Below are 9812 nucleotides of genomic sequence, written 5' to 3'. Positions count from 1 at the left end.
TACAAATCTTCAACATGATTTTCTGCACCTGAGATCAGTTGGTTGTGGCCGTCTGATGCCATATGCTGTTGGCCATAGAGACGCCGATCATCCCCAGATCATCTCATTGGGTACCCAACAGGATTGGTAAGAGGTTGGCCATAGTGACCTTTAGTAGAATTACTGATTATGAAATCATCTATATGGAACAAAACATCTCTCGATATATATGCAGCTTTAATTTGAGTAGGTTTATTGTGTTCTAAACTGTACGTAACCCCTTTAAATATAATTGTAAATATTATCAATGTTTATAATAGGCGTATTGGTCCTTTAAGCATCAAAGTATAAACATATTATATTAAATATATTTGGCTTTTTCTAGGTACATTTTTTATGTGGCCATAGACAGATGCAACCAGTCCGATTAATTAGTAGTTGACCCTTGATTTCTATAACCCTGTTTTATGTCATTCCTCAGCATTAGGGAACCAGGCTGTTCAGTCTTCACGCCATTCACTCCTACTGTGTCTTAAAGGCTGGAAAGTTTAGGCTTTCTGCTAATACCCAATAGAAAGAGCTGAAACTTAATTACACTTACTGTTAGAAAAGGAAGGTTTTATGAGTTTTTTGCCTGTAGGCAGTAATGTTTATTCCATTGCATTTTACTATGCAACCTTTTAACTCCAGAGTCTTTGAACTTTATATTTTCACAGATTTATCACTGTCTAGCAGAGAGCTGCTGTAGCCGTCTCAAGATGCTAACCTCACGTAGACGAGAGGGAAGAGATATAAGTCGTTATTTTTGCTCCCCTTTGTGCCATTAAAATCTCATTTTCTGCCTATTAAGATGCCCTCTCAGTGCTAGAACCAGGCTGATGAGTGTGTAATTGGGTATAATTGTCTTTTCACTTTTCATTTATGTCATTCTCAATATCCTTCTGTTTCCTCTCACTGCCGAGAGGAAAAAGTGTTCGGGGAGGATTCATAGCTGTGAAGCTGCCCCCACTTAGCCCCACAAAGAGGCCTGATTTTAATTATAGATTGCACGCCGTTCAGTGAAACTATTAGACACCTGAATATTAGTCCCTCTGATATAATAAAAATCCCTGTGTTTAGACACACATTAACAATGTCAAGCCAACCTCAGGCAGATGTGGACCGTAGTAAATTCAACCAACCTTTTGACACTCAATCACCAAGTCAATTTATTTCAGTGCAATTCCCAGATACAACAACCCAACTCCTCTGAATGAAAATTAACAGCCTAATTATTGCTCATATAGTTTCAAGGCATAAATATCCCTCTGGTTTGTAAATGTGAATGTGTTTTAATGGACCACCAAGTCTAAAAGCCAAGTGCCTTTAATAAAACGCATCCAGTAACATTCAACAAATACGTTCCCTAAAAATCTTGCTTACATTATTAGAACAACATACATTTTTACACTATATTTACATTTGCTGCATAGCTTAGCACAAGCTACAATTCCTTCAAACCATTTATTCAGTCTACTGGCATGCAGTAGCAGGATCCTTCTCTAAAATTGTTCATAGACTACTAAAACAGGCTGCTTGCTGCAACTTTGGTCTTTGCCATAATGACCATACACATACAATGCCAAATCAGAACATCTTGCCATTCCCATATCAGCACTGTTTGTCTTGACTTGGCTGTAACTGGACTTGCCATGCAATGAACACAGATCTAATTATTATAAAATTAACAGGGATATTCACAAAAGGGGGAAGAGTTTGGAGAAGGCAGAGGTAAACAATTATAGGCCAAAATAGCTGATTTGGAAGAATTCTCCAATTCAGCTCACTTTCCACTTCAGCTATTTTGTCTTAGATTGTTCACTTCTCCTGCCTTCTCCAAACTCTTCTCCCTTTTGTGAATAACTATGTAAACTTACAATAATTGAATTATATTTCTATTTATTTTATGTGTCAAATTATTTTTTACTATACTGTCCAGAAAATAAATCCTTTCTGATTAAATAGAATTGTCATTGCCTGTTACATTAGTGACATTATCAAGAATCCGTACATTTGAGCACAGTTTATTCATCTGTGTGGCATGCAATGGCTGTACTTCCCACACTGCTCTTTGCCTTAATAAATAAATTAGCAACAGACAGTAACTTATAGAAGCTTAAAACTTAATTTGTGCTCACGATGTCGTGTAAAGAAATAATGTTTTTTTCACATTTGTTATTTTTCATGTTGCAATTTGTGCCTTGTGGCTACTGTCATGTTCCTAGAAAGGTCTATATTATTTTGGGGAAAGAAAAACACTTGAAAGACAGCTTACCAGCCTCAGCTTTTGAAGTAGCCAGTGCGGGGGTGGAGGAGGAAAAAGGGGAAGGAAATTTGCAAAACAAAATCATGTGGCTCATATAAAGAGCTCTTTATGGTTCGAATTTGGCAATTTCTTCCCTTCTTGCCTCAGGTGCTCAGCCTGCTTGGTTCTGGCATGCAGTTAAAGGAATGAAAACAGTCAACTGACCTGAGGTGAAAGGCCATTGCCAATGGTGGGGTTCATGGGGTTGGAAGGCCCGGATGGGGGTACAAAGCTGTCTGTGTAGCTGGAAAATCCATGGCGGCCGCTGGACAGGCAGTAGGCCGAGCTGTTCTCATGGTTTGAAGGAAGGCTGCTTTGGTGAACACTGCTCGGAGGGAGAGGTTGAGGCCTGTGCAAGGTGCTGCTAGGGTCAGAGACAGCTGCAAACAAAATAATGTTGATTTTTAACCTATGTAAAAAAAGTATTAGCATGTGCAAATAAGCTAGATGAAAACTTTCCTGTGAAATCAGAGAACAGATAACATGACCCTGAAAATGTTGTACCCGTGCCCACTCCCTCCCTTCTGTGTGAACTTGACAGTTCACACCTAGAACAGAAGGGCTGAATGGTGTCATGGTGTCATGGTAATGGGACCTTCTTCCAGGTTCAGCTAAGGAGGAGAAGGGGCCATACACAGAAACAAAGAATTCTAATATTTTCCACATGCTTCCTGACAGTCATTTGACACAGCATAAAAGTAATTTTCATTCAGTAGCATTGTAGTTTCTATAAAAATCATAATAATGTTATGTTATATGGCCATTTTAGATACATGCAGTCTAGTAACATTAGACATGTTGACTGCGTTGACTGTGCAGGGAGATAACATAAATAGTTTAAACAATATCTTTAACCACTTCAAGACCAGGTGTTTAGACCCCCTTCCTGGCCAGGCCATTTTTCAGTATTCAGCGCTGCGATACTTTGACTGACGTTTATTCCGTCATGCAACGCTGTACTGAAATTAGAAGTAGGAATGACATAGGCTTATTATTGTACCTTGCGGTATTGAAGTAGGCTGGTACGATGTCTCCGATAACTGGTAGGTTGGCAAAGCTGGCATGCCTGCAGGTGGAAATGCCCCTGGGATCAGGTGGTTGAATGCCATTAGTTGATTGGCTCCTGCTTGCTTTCTCCACCTGGCACGGCGATTACTAAACCATACCTGAAAGGGAAATGTTCAGAGTTGGTCAGTGACAGTGAAGGAGTAGGCCAGTTATAGCCACAATGTGTGTACAACAAACTGGGGGGAAAAAACCATGTGAAAAGAAATCAGATATCAGTTACGTCCTCAATACATCTTCTGCCAGATATGATTCAGATTTATGTTGTGGGAAATAGAGTGGAAAGAAATATAAAATATATTTTATGGCTTTACATTATTGAAAGTGATTGCTGAAAACCACTGGGATTACACCATTATCTAAAGTCTGAGTATGAGATTTTTCAGCGTTAAAGGAAAGCTCTAATAAAAAAGTAAGACGGCTGTCATTCCTGACCTCTCATTGCCTGGCTGCCATGCTGATCCATTGGCTTCAGTGCCTTCTAAACTATTTTTTTGGTCAGTCAGTATTTCAAAGTAAAGAAACAAGAGGCAGACGGGCAACTGGTATTATCAAAATGTGTTTAGCAATAACAGACTGAGCATTTTTTGACTGGACTGGGTATATGTATGTGTCTTTATACCTTATTGAGCCTTCAGTAACTGTGATCGCCGGCTGACAACAAGATACAATCTAAAGATTATAAAACAGCGATGTAATACAAGGGCCTACCTGATTGCATGCAAATCAAATAAATTCTTGACGGAGGCCACCTGCTGAGTTTTTGGTATATATAAAGATAATATTACAGAGAATATACTATTTGAGGCAAATTCACTAAAGGAGTTGAGAATCCTCACACAACAAATGGTATGAATATTCACTTTAGTTATCCAATCATGTAAAAAGCAAATTCCTGTTTACTTATTTCATCTTCACATTATTAGATAATTTATGTGAATATTCACACAATTTAGTTTAAAGGTTCTTAACTCCTTTAGTAAATCAGCCCAACTGTGTGGCCAGCTTTAGGGAGTACAGCCAACAGATTTAAGAGCAACCACTTCTATTTTAAATGAAACTAAAAAAGCAGATAAGCAAATCCTGTAATATTGTTGATAGATATATTCATTGCTATTTGGAGAACACAATTATCTAGAGGTCACTAGAAATGATAATACAGTAGCTGATTTTTTTTTAATTGTTTTTTTAATAATGGAGCAGAATTGGGACAGTTGCTTATAGAAGCTAATCAAGTGTAATCTTTCAGATGAAGCAAGGAATACATAGGTAATCTATTGGTAGCAGCTGTTGTTTTTGCTTCACTTTTTGTAAACGATCTTCTCCCTCTGTAGGACATGAGGCAACACATTACAAAGTAGGGAGCACGAGTTAACAATTGCTTTTTTAAAAAGACATCATATTCCAGGGCCGCGAAGCATAGAACATACTTCTATGCGTCACACTTTTTATATATAGATTTGAAGGTTCTGGGTATTTTCGTGGGTATGCTGCTGCCTTTTTCCCTTTAATAAAATATATCAATTAAAAACAAAAATTTCTTCCTGACTTCATAGCATTTTAACTGGTTCACTGCTGTTCCTGTAATATGATGCACTGTGCACCTCTTCAGCAGCGAGGGAGTCCTGACTGACAGCGATATGCCGCTTCATGCTGAGCTCAGTTAAAGACCCATATGTTAGATGTTCAGGGGAATTTGTTAGGCTGTAGATCATGGTAATAGTGTGACAGGTTATGAGTCTCTCGGGATCTGAGGAAGCCATAAGGAATGTTGTGAAGTCAGAGGGTTAAAGACACATTACAACAGCTGGAGAAAGGCTCCTGCATTTGCTTGGTAAGGGTCATTGACTTACAAAAATAAATGCTCAATGAAACACAACAATGCTTATTGCATCTGTTAACATACTGATCATACTCCTTGCATTGTTTTCACCATGTTCTCAAAATCAAGACATGAGTAAAAAAAATGCATTCTAGACAACCTGTTGGTCAGGTCACTTGTCGTCATAGTACTATTATTATTTGCCATGTAACTGTGTAGTTATCAACTCCTATATAACTATGAAACTGTCTGATCTGCCTGGGAAAATCCAAAATAGCCAATCAACTTCATCCAATTATCTAATCTAGAAGCAATTTACCTATGCCTACACTGAGCAAGATTTCAGTAGTTGTTCCTTCTGTCAAAGAAGATGAAATATTATTGCTCAACACATGACTAATGACAGACTGTGATGGTCACCCTGACCCAATAATAGAGAATATCCTTGAATTTTACAATATTTCATGTTTATTGGTGAGTAGCATACAGATAATTATATATATGGTGGCATGTTCTTTACATTCTGCCTTAGTGCCTTATCTTGACAACTCCAAGAAAAAAGAAAAGGCTAGTTGCACTCCTTACCGGTATGACACCGTGATCAGGGAGGGGTGCTTGGAATGACTGCGGATGGCACCGCCAAATAAAGATAATTGCAGAAACGTCACCAGCACACCAAATTCTTATAGGTGGGAACAGTTGCTTTGCCTGATGAAGGGACCCTGGATGGTCCCCGAAAGCGCTTGTGTAACTGACAATAGTTTGCAATAAATCTACGAATTTTGATCCTATAAGGATTTGGTGTGCTGGTGACGTTTCTGCAATTATCTTGACAACTGACTGAGTGGTGTGTGACATGAGTAATCCTTTATAAGTTCCAAAAAGTTTGCCACTGCACTCCTTACTGGTATGTCCCTTTAAAATGGGTGCTACAGTGATAGTGGATGGCACAACTTCAAATCCAAATAGTAAAGTATATCACCAGCCCACCAAGGTAAAATCTTCAACGAGTCATGCCTGATGAAGGGACACTGAGTGGCCCCAAAACGTTGCTTTATGACAAAATGTGGGTACATCAAGAAAATGACCACTCGTTGAAGATTTTACCTTGGTGTAATGGTCATATACTTTACTACGAGTAATCCTGTCTGACAATAAAAAAGAAATTTCTTAAGTACCTGTACTCGTGCCTCAGTAAGCTTTGCTCTTTGAGCCAGTTCTTCTCGAGTGTAAATATCAGGGTAGTGAGTTCTCTCAAAAGCTCTCTCCAGTTCCTCCAGCTGCTCAGCTGTAAATGTGGTTCTGCTTCTACGTTGTTTCCTCTTCAAAGGAAGGTCTGGTTCAGAGTCAATATCAGAACCTTCTTCGGACTGAGGCGAAGAGGGGGCTGGAGAAAAAAAACAACAAATTGTTGTGAACCCAAAACAATAAGTTTAAATGATGATCTTGTGTTGTGAACTAAGATTCATATCAAATATATTGACAATATAATACAGAATAATGGACATTGTTATAAAATTGGCTTTCTGAAAAATATCTTCTTTAGGTCTTTGTTCTTTTAATATGATTTGGTTGGAAGATATGAATCAAGTTTGCTCCTTCCAGACCATGGGAAAACACACAGATTGTTGATTCTTGGCTATCTGTATGCATGGTCTGACAAAACAAACACGAACTTTGTAGTAATGCCCAGCGGAGAGAGCATAGCATCTCAGGATCTTGTTCTATGCTGTAAAATACTCACTAGGGATAGAAACTGGCCCCTGCTTATTCATCAATACACACCGCTGTTATTAATCACTCCAGGATGCCCAACTCATTACAGCATGCACTACATCACTACTTAGGCCGACAGGGAATAATATTTTATGTGTGTGCGTTTGTGTGTTTTGTAAGTGTATATTAAATATGTATGTGCATTTTGTAGATATTATTTTTCTTTTGTACACTGCCAATTGTTCCATTATACTTTGCAGTTAGGCAGAAACATATAATGAACATGCTGGGACTAAAAAACAATGTAAGGGTTTTTGCCAAAATGTTAACAATTGCTTAAGCCTTTAACCTGTTCATGGCGTTGAAGGCTCATTGGTGCAGGAGACACATATAAGTACAGCATCTCTATATTGGACACAGATGTCAATACTTGTTAAATCTTTTCCGACAGATGGATACCTTAAATTCACCATTAAATAAATAAGGCAGCAAAGATCAAGCGAATACTGGTGCCTATGTTCACTATCAATAATCTCTATAGTGCAATATATTATGTGGCTGGTGCAGTCAAGGCATGGTACATGTACAGACAATGGTAACTGTAGAGACACAGAAAGTGGTAAGGCATCCTGTTTGAGAAGTGAGAAATATTGTCCATGTTCTTAATTTGAACAGAAGATTTGTCACATGAATATAGGTACACCTGGCCCCAGATCGGATGTAGTCCCATCTATGACCCCTATCAACTTCCACCAAAAGGGTTCTTGCTCAACCCACACTTATAAAGTAATTAATTGACTGCTCCAGGGAGATGAACAATGTCAGCCTTATTTATTGACATGGCTTTACTGCCCCATGGCTACCAAACAGGTCTGAATCTGACCTGGAAAATAACATTGGTAAAATTAAAATGTGGATAGAATGTGGGTCTAAATGGTGTCAGTGGGAAAATATAGATACATTTTTCTTGAGACTTACCAATTAGATCTGTCATCACCTGAAACACCACAAAGAAATCAACAGGTAGTGGAAGAATCCACACCATTGCAGTAACAAAGCGATGGCAGCTAATTCATCCCCTTTATAATTTCCACTTGTGTGATTGCTGTTAAAGGAAACACTGCCAGTAGAGGATGCCAGTGCTGACCTCTTGTTCTGAGTCAGTAAGTCAAAGTACGGAAACCAGAGGCAGCCAGGGAAATCACATTTTCAGAAAGAAATCAGCACTGTCAGCCCCCACATTACTCCTAGTATGGGTTTCTGTACACATAATTCTAATTTTTTTATATTCACTAATCTACTATTAAGGATCATTTTGCCTATGTTCACTTTAAATACCCAATTCACTGCAGGGAGATTAAACATAAAATGAAACTGTTTTGGTAAATATTGGATAGTATAAAATTAGCCCCTCAGCTAATCCGCTCCTTATTGCTTGCATAGAGGCATATTTAGTTTGAATAAAATTGGTCTTTATATGGTTTTGATTCTGAGTTGTACTTTTTCCCTTTTAAATTGTTTTTCAAGCTAATATGCATCTATTTTTACCCTGTCCGGGATGCATTCGATTATATAGAATGCATGTGACCAATGGCTTATGACACTGTGCAGGGAAATCTTTCCTGAGGCTGCACTCCAGGTCACAAGGGGTTATGGGACATGGATGCAGACTTTAATTCTGGAACTTCTTTTAATTAAACTTCACAGTCAGGCCGATGCTGTCGCTTATTCTTAAAAAGGCAGGAGTTTGTAATCCGTCCAGGCAGGATTCAGATAACTTTTCTGCCCTTGATCCCATTGTTCACAAAATCCCCATTCTCAATCAGATTCATCTCAGCTAAATTTGACCCATTGCTTTCCAGAAGGATGTACCACAGGGGTTACAAGCATCTCTTCTGGGGCTATGCATCACAGTAGCATGACTGAAATCTAGGCCTATCTCCTTTATTATTTATTTTAGTCATGAGGCTCTTCTGATGAAAGATCATGTACTGTAACTAAAATTTTTTCATTCTCCATTAAAAGTAAGAGGGAAAAATCCACACCTTATAAACCTGTCCTGGAAAAGTCCCATGCCCAGTCAATTAGATCTAATGACACTTTGTAGAGGCAGCATTACATGAAGGTAGATTGTTCCATAATGCAAACACTACTGACAACAACTAGCAATCTCTATAAGCAATTCAACAAAAGTGGAACCTAATTTTACAAAATAGGATGACTTGGAGTGTAAGAAAGATATTAGGACTTAAAAGAATTAGTATAGAATATTAGAATAGAATAGAATGTTGTGTTATACTAAGTGCAGGCCTGAAAACAGACACAAATATCTGGCTGGTTGTTAGGAATGATGCTGGGTCTGCTAACTGCACCTCATTGAGTAATAATGATTGGCTTATAGTAAATGCAATTGTTACATTACTTTGAAGTCACTTTACTGTGTGCATCACATTTTGGGTAACTGTGACATCTAATTAGCTAATAGTGAAATCAACCACTAACTGAATTAGCAAGGCTTATTATTTTGCATCTCCTAATTGTTACAGAAACAGAGCATAGCCAACATAGACAAGGTCACCAAAATATTGATATATAATTTACTGTTTTAACAGCAATGTATGGATGATGATGTGCCTATATATGTGTATGTGAATCAGATGGGTGTAGTTTGCTGTATGACAGAGCCATATATTAATTGCAGACATAGTCCAAACCCTTGATCAACATCACACAATCACAAAAGTTCAAATGCATGCCTTCAACATATCAGAATACCCTGCATACAAAACAAGAAAAGAACTTTGATATTGAACATTAAACCAGCTAATTTATCAGGGTCAGACATCAGCTGAGATTTTTTTTTTGGGGGGGGGGGGGAACACGGCC

General features: G+C 38.2%; 1 protein-coding gene across 5 annotated transcripts in view; it reads right to left on the bottom strand.

Moving 5' to 3' along the window:
• The window catches only part of PAX3 (paired box 3), a 61119-nt gene that overhangs the window by 6337 nt on the left and 44970 nt on the right, over window positions 1–9812 (bottom strand). For all 5 annotated transcript variants that reach the window (XM_018568490.1, XM_018568494.1, XM_018568492.1 and 2 more), the window contains exons 5-7: window positions 6389–6597; window positions 3324–3489; window positions 2489–2703 (exon numbers count right to left, since the gene is read on the bottom strand). In XM_018568490.1, coding sequence (XP_018423992.1) covers window positions 2489–2703; window positions 3324–3489; window positions 6389–6597 — 590 coding nt within the window. The remainder of the gene's footprint in view (window positions 1–2488; window positions 2704–3323; window positions 3490–6388; window positions 6598–9812) is intronic.

Source organism: Nanorana parkeri, unplaced genomic scaffold (assembly GCF_000935625.1).
Source record: "Nanorana parkeri isolate BGI_ZX_2015 unplaced genomic scaffold, ASM93562v1 scaffold1197, whole genome shotgun sequence".
Lineage (NCBI taxonomy): Eukaryota > Metazoa > Chordata > Amphibia > Anura > Dicroglossidae > Nanorana > Nanorana parkeri.
This window is presented reverse-complemented; position numbering and strand designations above follow the sequence as displayed.